General features: G+C 34.2%; 1 protein-coding gene across 3 annotated transcripts in view; it reads left to right on the plus strand.

The window, feature by feature from the left end:
- The window catches only part of LOC122294151 (UPF0481 protein At3g47200-like), a 97,418-nt gene extending 76,830 nt beyond the window's left edge, over positions 1-20,588 (plus strand). The window contains exons 1-2 of one of the 3 annotated variants that reach the window (XM_043102647.1): positions 17,490-17,580; positions 18,710-20,588. In XM_043102647.1, coding sequence (XP_042958581.1) covers positions 18,727-20,364 — 1,638 coding nt within the window. In that variant the 5' untranslated portion in view covers positions 17,490-17,580; positions 18,710-18,726 and the 3' untranslated portion in view covers positions 20,365-20,588. Of the gene's footprint in view, positions 1-17,489; positions 17,616-18,709 lie in introns of those variants that run through there. The other 2 variants (XM_043102646.1, XM_043102645.1) reach the window with 2 other exon arrangements.
- The last annotated feature ends 1,382 nt before the right edge of the window (positions 20,589-21,970 follow it).

Here is a 21,970-nt window from a genome sequence, read left to right on the forward strand (position 1 = left end):
GCTCTTTGTTTTACTCTAATTTGTTATACTTTGTATCTATTTATTATGATCAATGCACATATCAAGTTATGTTGGTCAAATCATATCTTTTTACTTTATCTAACTGAAAATACATGATTCGGTAAGATAATTGTGTGAGATATAACCTAAATCAGAATCGATAAGAGGCCTTTATCAAAGAGAAAAAGACTCCCTCTAGATTCCAAAATTATGTTTTATGACAAATACAATCAAATTACTACTAGTCCTTTGTGCATGGTGTGTCAGAAAGATGAAGAATCTGTTACTCACATGCATGCTCTGGAGTTGTATAGCAGCAAACGATGTATGGGTAGATGCTGCTAGTTCAGTTCAAAAATGGAATGCAAAAGAACCAGATTTTATGGAAGTGTGGAAGCAATGTATAGAGCTGTTAACTGATGCAGATTTATGTTGGGTTGCTACATCAATAAGGAATATATGGTTGAGGAGAAATAAATGTCTTTGAGGGCAAAATGACATATCCAAGAAGACTAATTGCAGAAATAGATGAGGAATTACAAGAATTTAAGAATGCCAATGCTTCAAAGCAGGAAGTTAACAACACTAGTTAAGTGCCTGGTGTCATTCAGAGGTGGAGAGCTCCTGAAGATGATTGGCCAACTGGGATGCTGCAGTAGATGAAGAAAAAAAAAAGATGGAAATTGGGATCATCATATGAGATAGAGAAGGTGAGATACTGGTAATGCTCAATGCACAAAATAACTCCAATCTAAACCAATGTTGGCTGAATGCTTGGCCTTATGGAAAGCAATGCAACTGTGCCAAGAGCTTGATCTTTGAAATGTGATTTTTGAGGGTGATGCTTAAGTTGTTGTAAAGGTTGTCAACAGTGATGAAGAAAATTGACTTTGGTATGGGCAAGTAGTTGATGATATCATAGGACTACTCAAAGGTGAAAGTGACTGGAAGGTGGTATTCACACCTTGGGTTGGTAACAGTGTTGCTCATCAACTAGCCAAATTGAGTTTTTCCTACGAAAGTAAAAATGTAATTATCGATGAATTTCAGGTAATGTCTTGATAAACAAACTAGGAGTGCTACTCGCACCCCCCGCCCCTGCATGGGGCAAATGGGGAAAATTTTCCTCGTATCCCGCCCCCGGTATGCAGGGTACCTCGTCCCGCATGACGGGGTGCAGATTGGGGGGCAATCCATCCGCACCCCCGCACCCCTTCTGGGCCTTGTGCCCTGAAGCAATTTCTGGGCCAAAAATGGCCCAGAAACTTCAGCAATGGGCTAAAAATGGCCCACAAGCTTTTATTTTTGGCCTAAAAAAGCTTGTAGGCCATTTTCAGTCCATAAAATTATAAGTAAAAAGAAAAAAAAAATAAAAACCAGAATAATTGATTTTATGGCTGATAAAAGTTACTAGTCTAAGAGTCTAGTACCTAATAAACTAATAATAATAACTAAACTATTACAAAATTGAAAGGCTAAATAATTACAAAATTACAAACATAAAATTTTTCAAGGGACATTGTATCAACAGTACAAATCATTGAATACAAAATATGAACAAATAATTAAAAATTGAATATTCTAAAGAGGGACTGAGAGAGCTGTCAGCTGTGGCTTGTCTTTGACTATGAGTCTGTGACACTTGGGGTAGCCTAGGCTTGAACACATTTTTATGTTGTAGAGGTGCTAGACATCATCTCATGTGTTACTACAAAAATTAATATTAAAATTAATAATGATGAAATCAAAATGAATATAAATAAATCAAAATAATAAAATAAAAAATAATTATCAGGTGGTCCAAATCCAGACTGATCACCACCCTCATCGGTCTCCTTAAAATTTAAAATATTCAGAACATGAATATCATTTTCTATCGTCCAACTCTGTGTGCATATCAATGCCTCTACAGTTGTAGGGGACAATGAACTACGAAAATGATCCAATATACAACCTCCGGTACTAAAGGCCGACTCTGAGGTAACGGTACTAATAGGAATGACCAAAATACAGCGGGAAATCTCAGAAATGATGGGATATTTCTTTGAGGCATTCTTTCACCATTCTAATATATCGAAATTATCATCATCATCTTGGACCATATCCGCTGACAAATAGTTGTCTAACTCGAAAACCACCTTCGTAGATTGATGGACCAGTGTGAGATTCTATGCGAGGGTCTTATTCCACGGCATTCTGTGCTTCTTTGTAGGAGGCCCGGTCACGGTGTTTGTAGAAGGCGTTGGGGTAGGTGTATGTGTCTTGGATGTAGTACCACCCTTAATTGCATTAAACTCATCATACAATTTAGTCAGGGTATCTCGAGCCAATTCACCAATAAGTTCAGTCCATACCTGTTCGTGAGCAAGTCCCAACCCATATAACAAGTCTGAAACTTTCAGACGAGGATCAAGAATAATAGCCACATATAACAAAATATTCATTCTAGTCAAATCTCCCCAATACTTGTCATATTTTAGCATCACGATCATTGCCATCTCCCTTATCATTTCATTGGAACCCATAAGCATATCTTCTAATTCTTCTTTTACGCTACATATTTGTTGACAAAATCCATGGAATGTAGGGTACAAAGAACCATATATATTCAATGTGACATCGTAAAATAATCCAAGAAAATCAACAAAAGTAAAAACTACCACCCAATCATCATCATTAGGCTTTCGTAATCTCCCGTGCTCATCAAAGTATTTGACATATTAGATGTCTTCATCACCCAATAATTGAAAGGTTGTCTTATATTCTTGGGCCGCCTCCAACATCAAGAAGGTTGAGTTCCATCTGGTAGAAACATCAGTACAAAGACCATTCTTCGATGTTATGCCCACAGCCTTTGCAGCAACTTTGAATTTCTCCAATCTTGAATGAGAAGACCTCACATATTTCACAGCCATTCTAACTCGTGCAACCGAGTCATCAGCATCTTTCAACCCGTCAGTTACAATTAAATTCAAAATATGTGCAGCACATCTAACATGCAAATATTCGCCACCCAAGAATGTCTTATTTGCATTTTTAAGATAATTTTTTAGATATCCCAATGCAACATCATTAGAAGACGCATTATCAACCGAAACAGTCAAAATCTTTTCCAACCTCCACTCCTTTATTGCAGCCTCCAAGGTCTTCCTAATCGTCTCACCCTTATGATTAGTTATTTGACAAAATTTAATAATCTTTTTGTGCAAAACCCAATCAGAATCAACAAAATGCACAATCAACAACATGTAATTCATATTTTGGATAGAAGTCCAAGTATCGGTAGTGAGACAAACTATCAAACCCGCCAATTGGCCCCTCAAAACATTTTTATCACGGAAGTACATCTTTTTAATATCCTTTACCACAGTGTAACGAGAAGGAAGTACAGATCTCGGTTCCAACTCGTGGACAAATTCTTGGAACCCTTTACCCTCCACAAACTGAAAAGGTAGCTCGTCCATGACAATTATACGAGCTAACTTCCTTATACACTCATCGGGATTATACTTCGTGTACCCCTTCAATGTTGGACCCTCGGCCCCACTACTCACATCCGCCATTTTAAAATCTAGTCTAGATTAACCATTCTCTACTAAGGATTTTAAAATTGGACTCTTCTTGCATTGTTCCTCTCAATGGACCTTCAACTAGGATGCACCATGTTTCCTATAGTGACATCCATAGATTTTCCCACAATGATTACATTTAGCTTGTGGGTTGTTGGGGTCACCACCCTCGAGTTTGGTAAAGTGTTGCCAAACTATGGATACAGGTTTCTTGCCCTGTGCGGGCTTTGGGGCAGGGCAAAGTGTACTCCTTATAGAGGTAGGAGTAGGGTTAGGTTCTGGGGTAGGGGTATTGGCTGGGGCAGGCGAGCTATCACTGAAATCTGAAGACATTCCTGATTCTCCAACACAAAAAAAAAAAAAAAAAAAAAAAAAAAAAATTCAAAGTTCAATCCAACACAATAATAAAAAACTGCATACAAATAGTAGACCCACATCTTTTTAATTTTTTTTTTTTTAGGGGTTTCATTGATTGCAACCCCAAAAGCTCTTTAGGGGTTTCAATCAATGAAACCCCTCAATTAACATGCATGCATAAAATTATTAAAAATCATATATAATGTCATTCAAGTATTTAATATCATGTATAAAAGAGTATAAAATATAAAATAATAAATAAATAAATTATAAAATGATAGTATCCATTTCATCTTATAGACACGCACATAGGTGATTGTATATTATATGAAAAGGTTCATATGCAATCCGAATGAAATTAAGTACGGTCTATATATAGAAAAATACTTTAACAAAATTTACGAACTTAAATAAATTTATAAGATACGTTAGATTATAATAAAAGTAACTAATTGACTTTAACAAAAAACCCTAATTTTTTTTTTTCAATTAATTTAGGATTTGGGCACTAAATTGTATTCTCAAACTCCCAAAAAAATTAGGGTTTCGGATTGGAACCCTAATTTAATTTAGGGTTCCAATCCGAAACCCTAACCCCAAAATTGATTTAGGGGTTTCATGATTGGAACCCTAAACCCTAAATCATTTAGGGGTTTCAATACAATTAAATTTTCAAAAAAACAATCAATTTAGATGGAATCCGAAACAATCACAGCAAGCAAAACCCTAACACTGAAAACACATGCACAATGATCACGAATCCACAGCACACAAGTCACAAATCTCATCCTCCATCTCCGATTCAACCCATCCTTCTTCCAATCTCCGATGAAAACTCAAAAAAAAATAAAAAAATAAAAAACAATAGAGAAAAAGTATACGAGCTAACTTACCGTGCGGCGTACCATGTGGCGTCGTGCGAGAGAGATGAGAGAACGAGAGCGACTACAAGTCTCCAACCAAGACTGCGAGAGGGGGAAGAGAACGGGGTACTGAGGTAGGAGAGAGAGAGAGAGATTTCAAGAAGCTTGCCGAAGGGAGGGGGCGACGCAAGGGGGGGGGGTTAACCCCTTAGTGTTAAAACTTAATGAAACGGCGTGGTTTTGTAATGGACAAAACAGTGCCGTTTCATTAAGTTGCTTAATGAAACCGTTTCATTTATAAACTGTATTTATTATATATAAATATATAATATAATATATTATATATATATATATATATATATATAACATGGGGCTGGGTGAGGGAAAACCAGACTGGGGTCGCAGCGTATCCGTCCCCTGCCTCTGCTAGGGGCGTCCCATACAAGCAGGGTCCCCTGTACCCCGCCCTTGCGGTGCGGATGCCCTGCCCCGCCCCGCATATGCAGGGGTGGGGCGAACGGGGCGGAGCAGTGGGTTCAGGGGCCCCACTACCCACCCCTAAAACAAACTCTATATTTAATCAATTTATTATTAATGAGAGATCCATTTCAAAAAAAAAAAAAAATTATGTGAATCGTTTTCCCCTTAAATATCTTACAATATTAAATGCTAGCTACATGTGATATATGTTTTTTTTTCCTTTTTCTTACATGTGATATATGTTAGACATTATTTGACCAAAACAGGTATGCAATAGACCAAATAATTTGTTAAATAATTAAGAGTAATGTTTGATATAATTTTAAAGTGTGTAAATTAACAATTGCTTGGTCCATATGCAACATTTCTTGGAAGTCCTACCCCTTCTGTTAGACGATAAAACCGAAGGTCTTTTTCGAAACCTAATGGCCTTGGAGCAATGCCATCATCCATCTGAAACTCATATCTACGATTACATTGTGCTGTTGGATGATCTTATCACAACTAAAGCAGATGTATGGTTGCTTGTTGAAAAGCATAGTTAACAAGTTAGGTTCCAGTGTTGCAGTGATGAAACTGGTTAACAACCTTGCCCTGGAGATTGAAGAAAGTGGAACCCATTACGCGAAAATCTGTAAAGATCTTAATACGTACTACGGGAGCAATTGGAATCGTCTGGTGGGAACCTTGACTAGGTTGTATTTCTCAGGCTTTTTTAAAGGCAGTGCTACTGTTGTTGGAATTATTGTCTTGGTTCTCACTTTGTGGAATTTCGACAAGCTCCTTGGACTGAGTGCTGCCAACATTGGCAAGTACTAGATTTGATGCATCTCATGTGGTAGTACTGTTTGTTGAAGTGCCATATAAAATGCTAGCTAGCTAATAGATGCGCGCAGTGGATCGCATATAGCTAATTAATTCATAGGCTTTGATAACCATTTGTATTTTGGAAGTTTATGACTTTGGTTTAGCATGGATAAGTGTGAGAGTCTGTTCGTCTGTGATCTGTGTATTGCAGAAAATTAAGTTCTACGCTCTATTCCTAATACTAGTACCGGCAGCCAGATCCAGTTGCATGGCATTGAATGTAGAAATAGTTTTAAAAGTCCAAATTTTCTTCCTGCTAAAAATTATTAACTTGAAATTTTCAATTAACGATATATTACATTGTGTAAAGGATATTATTCACATCATTTAAATGATAAAATTTAATTTATAAAATTTAAATTTTAAAATTATCTTTTAAATTAAATTATAACAGGCAAACACTTTACTGTATAAATGCATGTGCTTTAGGCTTAAGAATATAATTTTTTTTTTCAAACTAATAAATTTACTTACATCCAGCTAGAAGTTGTTAAAACTTAATTGCAAAATGAAGTGTACGTTTGTAGTTCCATTTCAAAACTGTTGCTCGCAAATTCCACCATGCAGTAATAGAGGTCACTGTATTGGACCAACTTCAATATTAATATACCCATGTCAAACTAGGTCGATCTCTCCATTTTAAATAAAAAAATATTATATTTTTAATTTTTTTTTACATGAAAATGGGAGATTCGATCCTTAGTTCTGTTAGTGAGAAATCAAGGTGTTTCCAATTGGTCTAAAGAATCTTGGCATATTTTTAATTATTTACATGTTGATAAATTGCAATATCCTAATTTAATTGGAGCTTATAATCCAATTTCAGATGAAGTAAAATAACATTTCGATTGTTAATTAATTATGCCGAGAGGTTTTTTGTCATAATTAAGAGCACATAATTCAATGAATTAATAGCAACAGAGCATATTCTAGTTAGAAAAATCCTAAATATCAACCCGTTTTATTTTTCACACCATACATCGGTATATCTTTTTCAAGTCACAATTCAATTTGAAACAAAAACCCACCCACTTTTTGCCTCCCCCGTCCCCCCAAGCCATATCTTTGAAAAGTGAAATGACTCATAAGCAAAGAACCCGCCCCACCCCGCCCCACTGCCCACCTTTCTTGAGATATAGATAATCAATCTTTTTCCAATTTCTTACATTTCGTCATCAACTAAAGCAAAAGAAAGCAATACAAACACTATTTCTTAGAAAGCAAAAGAGCAACCAAGTCAAAATTTCCTGATCTCTACCGTAAATGCACCAAAACTTTGGTAGGTGGAAAAAGGGGGAAAGGGTCATTGATACAGAAAAATCTAAGTTAGATGATGCTAACCTGTCAGATTATATGTTGATGGTGCAGAAGATCAATGCAAGCATAGTAGGAAACATTGATCTTTCCTTGATTTGGGATAGTTTTGGACACGTATCGGTATTTTAGCCATAATTTTGGCTACGAGTATCGGAATCGCATATATGACTCCAGTTCAGAAAGCTCTTTTCAACATGCACGTTGTGGTTACTAGCTACGCTCAATGTACATCTTTTGCAAGACCAAAATCCGCTGTTTTCCATTTTGAATCTCCCATTTTAGATTTTTTTTTTCTTTTAACATTTTATGATAATATGTCATTTCCTGTTTAGGAAGTAATTTTGAACTCGATTTTGGCCAGATCTAAGCAAATTACTTCTTTAATTACACATTTATTTTTTGTATATTTATTGGGATCTTTTTTTTTTTTTTGGTAAAATTCTGATAGTCTTGATTTATAGTTATTTCAGCCTGGCTTGTGGGCAAATTTCAACATTAAACATTCTTAAGTTTTCATAATTCTTATTGAACATCATAATCATTTTCTCTGAATTTTTGGGCGAATCTCGTCTTCTCGATATCGATCATTTGTTGAAACTAGCCTTTAGAATAATCTTAATTATGTCCAAAGTCAATTGACATTAGAGCTTAAGCATCTTTCCTAGGATTATATCTAATCAGTTTCTATAGCTGGTGGTTGTGGTCATCGTGAGCAGGTTCTAAATGATGAAGTCTCGTACCGTGATCATAGCTTTTCAAGATGTAATGATTGAGGATTTGCATAGATAGGTTGCAGAGTTAACCCGGCATCTAGCAACGCAGGATTTCGATGATCGTGAAATAGAAGGTCATGATTCTGATTCCTGTTTTGAGAACCCATATCACAATTGTTCTCTATTTTGGGAGTACTGTGATATAGAGGGGTCTTGGGTTCGAAGTGGATTTGCCTGAGTTTTCTGGCACGTTACAGGTTGAAGGTTTCATTGATTGGCTACATGAAGTGAAGTGAATTTTTTATTATAAGGAAGTCCCAAATCGTGTGAAGGTGAAACGTGTCACCATCAAGCTAAAGGGTAGAGCATCATCTTGATAGGAGTAGTTGAAGAAATCAGGGGACAGGCAGGGCAAGGCCAAGATTACCGATTGGGAGAAGACAAAGAAAAAGATAAAGGGTCGCTTCCTTCCTTTTGACTACACTCAAACCTTGTTTCAGCTACTGCACACATTGAAGCAAGGCACAAGATCAATTGATGATTACATGGAGGAGTTCTATCAATTGATAGCTCTGAATAATTTATCCAAAACTGAGGAGCAGATGGTGGCAAGGTATTTGGGTGGCTACCTGGTAGATGTCCTCAGTCTTCACTTACTGTGGACAGTTTCTAAAAGATACTAGTGTGCACTCATTGTAGAGAAATAGCAGAGTAGGAAATTGGTGATCAAAGGCGATCAAAACAATTGAGTAGTTTACCCTCAGGAATCTTATCCTACCCCTCAGCCACCGCAAGGCCAGATTTCTAACTCTAATATCAAATGTTTCAGATGTGATGAATAAGGGCATCAAGCAACTGAGTGTAGCTAATTAAAAAGGTAAAACTCTCCTGATTGAGGAAGAAGTGGTAGAAGAAATTGAAGAGACTGGGGAGCTTATGTATGATGATGACGAGGATGGAAACGTGTTATATAGTGATGGCCATGAGACACTGGTCATTTGCAAGAGTCTACTAACTCCCAAGAGTAATTCAGGAGACAATTGGTTGAGAATCAATATTTTTCACATGACCTGTATTGTTGTCAATAAAGTTTGAAAGATGGTCATTAACAATGACAATTGTGAGAATGTGGTGTATGAACAGACTGTTAACATCTTACAGTTGAAGACAGACCGTCATCTAATGCCATACAGTAAAAGGTAGTGCAATAACAATAGATAGGTGATGCCTAATATATTTTTCGATCGGCAGAAAATATTTTGATAATGCTTGATGTGATGTCATCTCTATGGGTGCTTGTCATGTATTGTTAGGCATACCTTGGCAATATGATCGCAATGTTATTTCTAATGGGCAAAAGAATAAGTATTCCCTTTGCATCGAAGGGAAGAAGAGTGTATTGGCAACTCGCCGGGAGGGAACCACTCCTACCTTGGAAGCCAATAGCATAACCTGCTTTCTATGTCCATGTTTTTAGAGGAGATTGAGCATGAAGACATGATTTATGCTTTGTCGCCTTGTGGGAATAATGCAGAGGACGTAGGCCCAAATTTACCACCAGAGTTGCAACATCTACTAGTAGAGTTTTATGATATGATGCTAGAAGATCTTCCTCCTAGACTGTCACCTATGAGGGATATTCAGGCCGATTTGTCCTGGGGTTGAGTTTTCCAAATCAGCCTGAGTATCACCTCATTCTTAAGGAATCTGAAGAGTTGTGCATTAGGTTGTGGAGTTCTTGGAGATGGGCTACATTCGTGAGAGCATGAGCCCATGTGCAGTTTCTGCTCCGTTGGTACCGAAGAAAGAAGGTTCTTGGCATATGAGTGAAGATTGCAAAGCGTTCAACAGGATCACGGTGGAGTACAAATTTCTAGTTCGTCGCCTAGATGGCATGTTGGATCAACTCTCTGGTTCTAAGGTCTTCTAAAAAAGTGACATTAAAAGCGAATACCATTATTTCAAAATAAGGCTTGGAGATGAGTGGCAAACAACGTTCAAGATGCAATATGGTTTGTATGAATGGATGGTCATGCCTTTTTGACTGTCCAATGTGCTCAGCATGTTTATGAAGTTTGTCCATCTTGTTTTGCAGCCTTTTATGGGGAAATTCCTTGTTGTTTAGTTTGATGATATCCTCATTTTTAGTCTAACATGGGTGTCACACTTTGATCACTTGCAACCTGTTTTTGATATGTTAAGGAAGAAATGTTTGTGTATCAATAAGAAGAAATTTTTTTTCTTACTACCTTGGTTTTGTTGTATCTACTAATAGTGTTTGGCAGATGATCAAAGGAAGATTCAATTTTGGAGTGGCCCAGGCCTAAGACCCTGCATGATGTCAAGAGTTTTCATGGATTGGCATCCTTCTACCGCCAGTTCATCATAAATTTCAACACACTAATTACCCTTCTCACAGAGTTCCTCATGGAGCATGCATTCTAGTGGTCTAAGGAGGCTGAGGCCAGTTTTCAACTGGTTAAGTAGAAAATGATAGAAGCAATAGTTTTGGCTCTTTCCAATTTTGAAAAAGTGTTTGAGGTTAATTGTGATGCATCTAGACTTGGCATTGGTGGTATTTTGAGCCAAGAGGGGAGCTCGATAGCCTTTTTCACTGAGAAGTTGTCTGGGTCCAAGAAAAATTATTCCAGTTATGATCTAGAGTTCTACGCCATCGTTCAGACCCTGAAGCATGGGCAGCGCTACTTGGTACAAAAGGAGTTCATCATCATGACTGACTACGAGTCTTTGAAGTAAATCAATGGTCAACATAAGTTGAATAAGGGGCATACCATATGGGTAGCATACTTGTAAGAGTTCACATTTTCCTTAAAGGTACTAATTAGTAAGCCTAAACCACGTTACTCCTCACCACCATGAACATCAAAGTTGTAGGATTTGATACTTTTAGTGATTTATATGTAGTAGATCCTTTTTTTGGGAATATATTATGGGTCGTAATTGATGGACAACGAGCTGATTTTGTTTTACATAATGATTATTTATTTCATGGATTACAATTATGCATCCCAGATTGTTCATTGAGGTAGCAGATTGTTAGTAAACTTCATAACGAAGGTCAGATTGGGCGAGACAAGACGTTGGCCTTGATATCAATTGATTGCTATTGGCCCATGTTGACTAGTTAGGTGGAGCAATGCTATGTATGTCAACTGTCCAAGGGGGGTTCTCACCAATGCGGGTCTGTACACTCCCTTACTTGTTCATGAAGCCCTTTAGTTCAATGTCAGTTTGGACTTTGTGTTGGGCTTACCCAAACGAATGGGCCATGGATTCTATCTTGGTAGTAGTTGATAGGTTTTACGAAATGGCCCATTTTGTTGCTTGTAGGAAGACAATGGATGCTACACGGATCACTTAGTTGTATTTCAAAGAGATTGTTTGCTTACATGGCATTCCAAGGTCAATCACTTTTGATTGTGACACTCAGCTCATGAGCCATTTATGGAGGAGTTTATGGGAGAAATTGGGAAGGAAATTTAATTTCAACAGTGCCTACCACCCACACACAAATAGTCAAACCAAGATAATGAATCAGAGTTTGGGTAATCTCTTGAAGCGTTTGGCAGGGAATAATTCAAAGCAATGGGATCTGGTTCTACCTCAAGTAGAATTCATCTATAACAAGTCTAAGAACATAACCGTGCGACTAAGCCTGTTTGAGATTGTCTATGGCTAGAATCCATCCACCTTGCTTGAGTTAGCTCCTATTCCATGCATTGATTGTTTGAATCACAAGGCGGATGAGACGGTAGAACATCTCTTCGGGGCATCCATGAGCAAGTGAAGTTTGCCATCCACTAGAGTAATACCAAGTACATAGCTCAAGTTGATAGTCATCGTCATCAAGTACTTTGTGATTTTGTTTGGAAGGTATTAACTCATGATTGTTCTCTTGTTGAAGGGTATAATAAGTTTAAAGAGCGGAAGATTGGACCGCATGAGGTTCTTCAAAAGATTAATGATAATTCATACAGGTTGCGCCTCCCCAGCCATTTGAAGACTTGTTATGTATTCAACGTGAAATACTTGAGTTCTTCTTTTGTGGATTCCAAAATGAGTATTTAAACGCTGAATACAAAAATGTTGACTCTGTTTTTAAGTCAACAAAACATAACAAAATTAACTCAAATTTGAACTAATATGCATCTTTTTTAAGACTAAATAATAAGCCATTTTAATTAATATTGAGAGATCAAAAATAAAATAAAGAAAGAAAGAGGGATTGGATGCAAATTAATCGATAAATTATATTTATAGTTTTAAAATATGCAAGCACCATATATGCCTTATATTAAAAAAAGTGAGTAAATCTAGAATCCATACAAACTATTTCAAAAAGAGTATATTTTAATAGTAGACTTTTTTTTTCCCCAAAAATAGTATATGAAACTTGAACATTCTAGATTATTTCTATAAGGAGTAATGATACACACAACATTTTTTTTTTGGTCAATTTTCATGTATAGTGTGAACGCCAATTTTATTTTCGTCAAACTGGTTAGCCATGCGAAATATCCTGAATAACATGTCATATAATTTAGGGCAGTTCTATGGAGACCAAAGGTCTACCAATAAAACTGATCGATTACCACAAAATTGACTTTTTTTCTTAAATAATAAGAAAAATATTTTTAATATTTAAGAAAATAATAATAATAATAATTTAATACATTTCTTAATATTAAAAAAATAATAATAAAAAAGCACCTATAGGTGGAAATGCTAGGTAGACCGGCTAGCATTTCTCTATAATTTATGCATAGTAAATGTCTCGATCAATTGGGGAAACCACGAAGTCTTATGTACGTGAGACCAAAAATACTAGTCAATTATATATAATAGAAAATACTTTATATTTGAAAAGAATTATGAAAATTATATTTTAATAAAACATATAAATTTATAAAATCATTATATATATATATATATTTTATAAAACTACCGCTTCACCTCACGATTAAGAATTCTGTTAAGCACGGAGGTTGTTTGTTACCGAGTGAATTCTACTTGTGCTTACTAAATTTCTAGTAGAAGAAACGTCCTTTGGACGTTTGTGTAGTTTAGACAAAATTTATATGGTAATTATTTTCAATTTTTTCTTGCTCATAAAAATATCATAATAAATATTATATGTATTATCTGCAAAATGTTTATAGCTACAACATAGAATTTTCACAAACATATTTATAACTACATACGAATACTTTGTACTTATATATTGCAACAACTAAAAGTTTAAAAAGGAAGCATGAAATAACGCCAATTTTCTTGCGGCTGAGTTGGTCTACTTTTCATATTTGCAGGAATTTTTTTTCCCTCGCGTTCCATGTATATTTGCTTTGTATACCTCTCATATGCAAGAAATTTTTTTTCCTAGCGTATGAGTTGATCTACTTTCCAGATCTGTAGAAATTGTTTTTTCTTTTTGTGTTTCATGTATATTTGCTTTTTACACGTCTCATTTGTGGAATTTTTTTTTCTTTGCGATTGAGTTGATATAGTTTTCAGATTATTAGAATGAATTTTTTATTCCTTGTGTTTCATGTATATTTGCTTTTGATATGTTCACATCTACCAAAAAATAAAAAAATAAAAATTATTTTTTTGTTGCCATACGTGTTCCTAAGGTTTTTCTGCTTATATTCAAGTTTATTTTTTTTCTTGCATTTGATTTCTTCTATTTTGTTTTCTTGTTTTTCGGCATTTGATGTATATGCAATAGCTTTGTATTTTTCATGTATATTAACTTTTTCTTTTTCAAATATGTAGAAGGAAAATTTTTTTTCTTGCATTTGATGTATGTTGGCTTTGTTTTCTTCACATCTGTAGAAAAAAAAAAAAATTCTTCCGATTTGTGTTCCTAGGAATTTTCTATTTTTGATTCAAGTTTATTTTTTTTTTCTTGCATTTGATTTCTTCTATTTTTATTTTTTGTTGTTCGGCATTTGATGTATATTAGATTTGTACAACAATTTTTTTTTTTCTTTCAATCTATATTCCTAGGGTTTTTCTATTTTTGATTCAAGTTTTTTTTCCCCTTGACTTTCATTCCTTCTATTTTTTTTCTTGTTTGGTGTTTGATGGATATTAGTTTTGTCTTTTTTAGATCTGCGAAACAAAAATTTTTTTCTTGTGATCTCAGCCTAGAGCAATCTTTGTTCCATGTAGCTCACCCTCACATGCTTTCTCCCTCATGACTTTTCCACCATCTCCGTATTTCTGTGAAGCCACCATGAACAATCCGACATATCTTCTGAAATGTAAAATTGATTTTTTCAAAATTTTTGGAAGATGTGTTTTTTTTTTCCAAGCTGATTGCATTTTTTTATTTTTTCGTTCTCAATACATACGTTCCTACTTGCCTCCCCTTCTCTCCCAAAGGGTGACTAAATTAGAATATGACTTGTTTTATTTTTTGGTGCTATGTATATTTGTATGGATTAGGTGTCATGTATATCCGCGTGGAAATATACATACGGATATGCAAATATGTAAATATGATGCGAATATGCAAATATATTTTTTTATTTTGTTTTGGTTTTGGTTTTGTTTTTTTTTTTTTTTTTTTTTTGGTGCTTGTGATGCAATTAATGCATATGCATATGATGTAATTATACTATAACAAATTCATTCATATAATAAACTAAGAGAAGAAAGAATAAGAAGCATACCTGACATTCACGAGTAGCACCAGTTCTAAGACACGAACAATTTTTTGTTTTAAGAAAGCAAGTTGAATGCATAACACAAACGGCAAATATTAACATTTAAATTTGCCTCAATCGACTCTATCAGACTAAGCGATAAGATGAAGTGTAAAAAGACAATATCATTTAGGCGGTGAAGCAAAATGGCAGCAAGAGGTAAAATCAGAAACAAAACAGGGAAAAAAAATCGGACGATCAGAATATAAAAAGGACCAAAATGTCTGTCAGCAAAAAAAAAAAAAAAAAAAAAAAGACTAAAAGGATTGCAATTTTCAAATAAAACCAAGGGCAAAATTGAGAAAAAATATTAGATAAAAGTACTGTAGCAAGCACACTCGCGTTTATATATACAGCAGATATAATCAATTAATAATGCAAACGATAGTTAAACAAACTCAGAAAACTAATATTTTATTATATAATTTTGTAAAATCTGTGCGCTTATTGTATCTCGAACAATAATACGTTAAAAGGAGATGTATATAATTACTATTATTTTATAATTTTACCGTAAATAATACTTTTTGAATTTAAACGCATCAAAATAAAAATAAAAATAAAAATATTTTAAAAATTAAAAAATTATTAAATAATTGTATAAAAATGTGTAACAGTAATATTTGTTGCGCGCTAGAGTGAATGATTGAATGACGTAGAGTCTTAGGCTTGTTTCACAATCAATAATAGACGATTAGGACTCGTTCGTAAAGTGAGATGAAATAAGATAATATATAAATAATAATAAAATAAATTATAAATAATAGTAAAATATTTGAATTAATATATTTTATGAAATTTTAGAAAATAAGAGAACATCATTAGAATCACATGATGACCCTAAAAATCTCATTCATGTGCCCCAACAACCAAATTTTGTGGAGTATTGTATCTTATTCATGCGAGACAATATCATGTGTGAATCCAACGGAAAAAGGCCTATGAATTTATCATGACTCTTATTATTATGTTTTTAATAAAAGGGAAATGTTGCAAATACGTGATGTAGCAAGGTTTTGTGAGATATTATAACCTGCCTTATGAGCAATATCATGCCATATTCTTTAATCTTTATGGTGGGTAAAAAAATCCAATCCAATCAATGTGCACGTCTTCCTTGTGTGAAAATAAAATCTAGATTCTTTAATTTTTCAAACATGAGAAATAAAGACGGATTTTTTATTTGATATTCATTCGAGCTATCTCAAATAATTTGATATGTGAATTATAAATATTGTTCGATTATGTGAGATAATTCACGTGAATCCAGAAAAAAGGCCTGAGATATCATAACTTTTATTATTATTATTATTATTATTATTATTATTATTATTATAAAAAGGAAATGTTGCAAATATTTGATTTGGTAAGATAACTGTTTGTGAATCATTTTCCACTTAAATATCTTACAACATTAATTAATGCTACCTATGATATATGTTAGTCAAATACCTAATAATAGCTATAAAGATCCCCCTAGCTAACTTTTTGACTAAGTTGTAACTTCTTCTTTATTTTTTTCAATTTGAAAATGAAAGAGAGACCCACAACATTAAATATATATGCTATTCATAAACAGTACAAGAAAATGTTTTGTTTAAGTAGTTATTTGAATTTGAGAACTTCCGGTGAAAAAGACAAATAAATAAAATGGTAATTGTAATATTGATTATTCATCTTATATTATTCAAATTATTTTTAATGACAGTAATAACTACCGTAAAAAATATTTTATTTCTCTATTTCTCTTTTATTAACACCTTAATTTAGATAAAAATTTGAAAATAACTTAATCTAACAGGCAGAAACTCCGTATTAAATAAGATAAACGTGCAATATTCACTTTTGTTTATGGTCTCTGAAATCAATTAAGCCATGACTGTCGGTGTGTATGGTAATCAGCTAGAATAGAGATGTCTCTTCATGTATTCTTGCTAGAAAATGACAAGGTGGATCATGGATGGATACACCGCATCATCAGGATAAGGTAGCATTAATTTCCATTCGATTTTTTGTCGAGATGTGATGATGTATATACAATTTGTTTCTTACAATTATTTTTAGAAGTACTATATTTTATATCAGATTTAAATCCAAGTAAAACAAACAATGCTTTTAGCGAAGCGGCACTGCCACATAAACTCTTAAAGCAATTGTAAAAATGTGATTCATTAATTATAAAGCTTACCTGTAATCAAGCAATGGTCTATAAAACAACAAAAAGAGGTATGCATTTGTCAAACATTAGCCATTCTTTGTGAATGCATTTTGGCGTTTTATTTGACCAAAACAGGTATGCAATAGACCGAGGAATTTGTTAAATAATTAATTAAGAGTAATGTTATTTATAATTTTAAAGTGTGTAAGTTATGTGCATTCATTTGGAAATAAAAATAAGTTGGATTCAATATTAAAAAAATAAATTTTTTAATGTGAATCTTCTATTTATTTATTTATTTTAAAAGTGATTGCGCCAGATTTACATATCTACAAAAATCATTTTTTTTTTAAATTAATGTAAGCATGCAAGTAAATGAATCAAAATATCAATCATTGCTTGTTTACACCAACGTCCCTATATATATGTGTGCGAGGGAAGAATGGAGGATACATAATCAGCAAGGGATTAGAAGATAGCATACGTTGATCGAGTAGCTAGGAGTGATCAGACAGCTTCTTGCAGTACGTACGTACTTTAAGCATTTCTTGCAACCAAAATATGTAGGTTCCTTTTATTCTTTCATTTTTCAGTACTGATCTGTTATGCAATGTTGAGATTTTCAGATAAGTAGCTAACCTTTAATTACTAACCAAAAGACCAAAGCCTTTGAAGCCATAAGCATGCATGTTCTAAATTAATTTGCACGTAATTCATCTGTTTTTTTTTTAAGAGTTCAAACGCAAGTCCGATAATTCATTTTAAAACAGATCGCTAATATATAGATCATATTTGAAGGTATTATATATAAGATCATGTCAAAACTCATGATGTTGCTATATATCTTCTTTATTCATGTCACTAGGAAAAGGAACTTGAGGAATGGAACAGACATTGGTCTACCTTGCAATACACCCAACAGAAGATTCCATTAAAACAAAAGATCAACATTGTAAAAGCAAAAATTGGTTAGGATTAAATGATTATATGATAAGGCTTATCTTATCATTATATTTGAAATTGTTGGATGAATATAAAATAATTATTAATTTATCTCTAAACAATATTGAGTTTATTTAGAAGCCTTAGAGGTTGTTTAGATTAGTTATTGAGATAAAAATTGAGTCCATGAAGATCTATATTTATCCAGAGAAAGCTGAATAGAGATCATGAATCAATGCAGAAGAGAGTTATCGCGAAATGTCATCATTTCATCAGGAGACGTCCTCGCGACAAATTTTATCCGCCAGCAGAATCCTACTTCAACTGGAACTCTTTCCAGATTGTTTATTTATATGATAACCTATCTTTTTTGGTAAAAATACAAATCATTATTTTTATGGCCACCCTCTCTTCACCTTCTCCATATTAGAATTATCTTCGTTCCTAGACATATCAAGTTGCGATCAAATGTCCATGGCCGCTCTCTCTTCACCATCTTCATAGGACCGATAGGCATCCTGCATGTTCTAAATTAATTTGCGTCTTCACCTTTCTTTCTTTTTTTTCTCTTCTTTTTGTAGAGTTCAAACTCAGATCTGAATAATCTGATTATTCGTTTTATAACAAATGATCCCTAATAATATATAGATCATATTTGAAGGTATATATAAGATGTCAAAACTCATGATGTTGCTATCTTCTTTATTGTCACTAGGAAAAGGAACTCGAGGAATGGAACAGACATTGGTCTACCCTGCAATACACCCAGCCGATGATTCCATTAAAACAAAAGATCAACCTGAATGCAAAGAGCTGATCATTGACATTCCACTGGCACTGGAGGCTTCTCGTTGTCCTGATCAATATTGTATCTACAGGATTCCCAAGAGACTTCGCGAGGTCAATAATATGGCCTACACCCCTCGGCTGGTTTCTATCGGCCCTTTTCATCACCGCAGTGAAGAGTTGAAGGACATGGATATACAAAAATTCTTAATTTTGAAGAATTTCTGTAATCGTCCTGGGAAGAGCATCGAGAAGCTTAAATGCATCATCAGGCCCAAAGAAGAGAAAATCCGCAGCTGCTATTCAGAGACGTTTCTACTCAGTAGTGAAGGGTTTCTAAACATGATTCTACTGGATGCTATCTTTATACTTGAGCTCTTCTACAGGAAATATGAAAAAGATTCTGGAAGCTCAAAGGCTCAAAAAGATTCTGATAACTCAAAGGCTCATTATCAAATAGATTATATATTAAGCCAACCGTGCATGGAACGCGGCATACAGCATGACCTGCTTCTACTTGAGAATCAGCTTCCTTTGTTTGTTCTTGAGGAGTTATACCAAAAGTGCTACCAAAATGGGGAAAAATCGAGTACTGATCTTCTTAAGCTCTCTTGTCGGTTTTTTGGTGATCTATATAATAAGCAGCCAGAGCCCAAGAAATCACGTTGTCATGTAAAGCATTGTTTCACAGATTTGGTGGGATGTTGTTGCCATCCACAAGACCCAAACCAAAGGTCACTGAAGCGCGTTGAAGTAAAGCATTTCACAGATTTGGTGAGATATTTTTTCCTTCCACTAGACCCAAACCAAAGCACACGCGAGCCCGTACAGTATTACAAAGATTTAGAGAGATATTTCTTACGTCCAATATCAGTGCCCAATCAAGAAAAGCAAAAAGAAGGGCCGAAAGAAATCGAATTAAATAAAAGAACTAATAAACACCTACATGGTACCGCAACAAAGCTTGACGAGGCAGGGTTGAAATTCACTAGGCCGGATTCAGAAAGAGATTTACTTGATATAAAATACCGGCCGAATGAATGCTTCAAAAGCTGCCGGTGGCAGCTCAATCTCTCATGGCTCTTGTCTTGCCTACCATTCCTGAAACACACTTGCTTGGTGGATATGCAATGTTTCTTGGAAGTCCCAACCCTTCTGTTAGACGACAAAACCGAAGGTCTTTTCCGAAACCTGATGGCCTTGGAGCAGTGCCATTATCCATCTGAAACTTACATCTGCGATTACATTGTGCTGTTGGATGATCTTATCACAACTAAAGAAGATGTAAGGTTGCTTGTTGAAAAGAAGATCATTGTTAACGAGTTAGGTTCCAGCGCTGCAGTGACGAAATTGGTTAACAATCTCGCCCTGGAGATTGAAGAAAGTGGAACCCATTACGCCGATCTCTGTGAAAAGGTAAATGATTACTACAAGAGCTCTTGGAATCGCCTGGTGGGAATCTTGACTAGGACGTATTTCTCAGACTTTTTTAAAGGCACTGCTACTGTTGTTGGAATTATTGTCCTTTTTCTCACTTTGTGGAATTTCCAAAGGCTTATTAGATTGAGTACTGGAAGGTACTAGATTTGAAAAATATGTGCATATATGGTACGTAGTGTTTGTTGAAGTGTTAGCTTATTTATAGGATTTTCTAAATATTTTTATTATGGAAATTTATGACTTTGTTAATTTAGCATCGATCAATGGAGAGAGTCGGTCTGTCTGTCTGTATTGATGCAGCAAATTAAGTTCTATGCTCTGTAACTATTATCAGCAAATTAAATAAAGCCAGATGCTGCTGCATGTCATTGAATGTATGTAGAAATAATGTTGTCTTAAAGAGTTAAATTTTTCTTCTTTCTTCCAGCGAAAAAGTATTAAATTGATATTTTCCAACTTACAAATTTACTTACATGCAGGGAGAAGTTCAAACTTAAAAAACCGATGGTGTTATTTTTAGATAATTTGTAGTGTACGTGTACATGAGCCCAACCGCAAAATGAAGTGTTTGAAGTTCCATTTCAAAACTTCTGCTCTCAAGCTCCATTGTGCAGTAGACGTCACAGTACTTGACCAACTTCAATGAGAAATGTTATAGGCATAAAAAGATTTTATAAAGTAAACCTTCTAATTAATATAATTTTATATAAAACATTGAATCTACTTTATAATAAAAGTAGTTTTACAATCTAAAGTACTATATCAAATCATGTCAGTTTGTAGATTTATATTTATGAGATTTTTTTGTAGTTAAAGTATTTTTCAAATTTTGAATCTCTCTATTTTAAATAAAAAATTTATTATTTTTTTCATTATTTTACTTGTTGATAAATTGTTAGTGATTAAAATACTTCATATTTTAATTTAATTGGAGATTATAGTCAAATTTCGGATGAAATAAAAATCTCATTTTCGCTTGTTAATTATGTCGAGAAGTTTTTTGTCATAATTAAGAGTACATAATTCAATGAATTAATAGCAATAGAGCATATAATTATACAGGCTGCAGATTTAAGATGAACATGCTTATGAATAATACTGTCCGGTATTTTTTTTAATTTGTTTTTATTATAATGTCTGGGAGCCATTTGATCTCGACTAGGCACCTTTGGATAATGAGATGAAATAAAAAATTTATAAAAAATAGTAAAATTATTTGAATTAAAATATTTTATAAAATTTTGAAGAATGAGAGAGAAAATGAACATAATTTTTTATTATTTTTGTTTTGAAATTTTAAAAAATTAATAAAATATTGTATTATTTTTTACATTCTGTTTGAAAATTTCAAAATTTGTAATTATTAGATAATAATTAAATAAAAACTTTAATTTAAAATTTAAAATTATTTTATATTTAAATGATCTTTAAAAAAGAAATAATACAACAGCCTCCTCGGTGAGGATATCAATCACAGAGATATATAGAGAGGCACGAGAGTACCTATATCCAAAGTCACGTGTTCCTTGCGGCATCGCAGGTCGAGTGGCAGTAGAAGGTGTGGCCTGTGGGTGGAGTGGATCAATCTAGGGATTTTTGTACAAGAGGTGTTAGGGCACTTCAAGATTACGAGAGAGAGAGAGAGAGAGAGAGAAATGGTTGTGGGGCTTACCTATATGAATGGGAGGGGCGTCTCAGGTGGCTGTGTGTGGCTATGCTGGTATCCAGACGACGTTGGAGGCAATTGTGA

The sequence above is a fragment of the Carya illinoinensis genome, chromosome 14 (genome assembly GCF_018687715.1).
Source record: "Carya illinoinensis cultivar Pawnee chromosome 14, C.illinoinensisPawnee_v1, whole genome shotgun sequence".
NCBI lineage: Eukaryota > Viridiplantae > Streptophyta > Magnoliopsida > Fagales > Juglandaceae > Carya > Carya illinoinensis.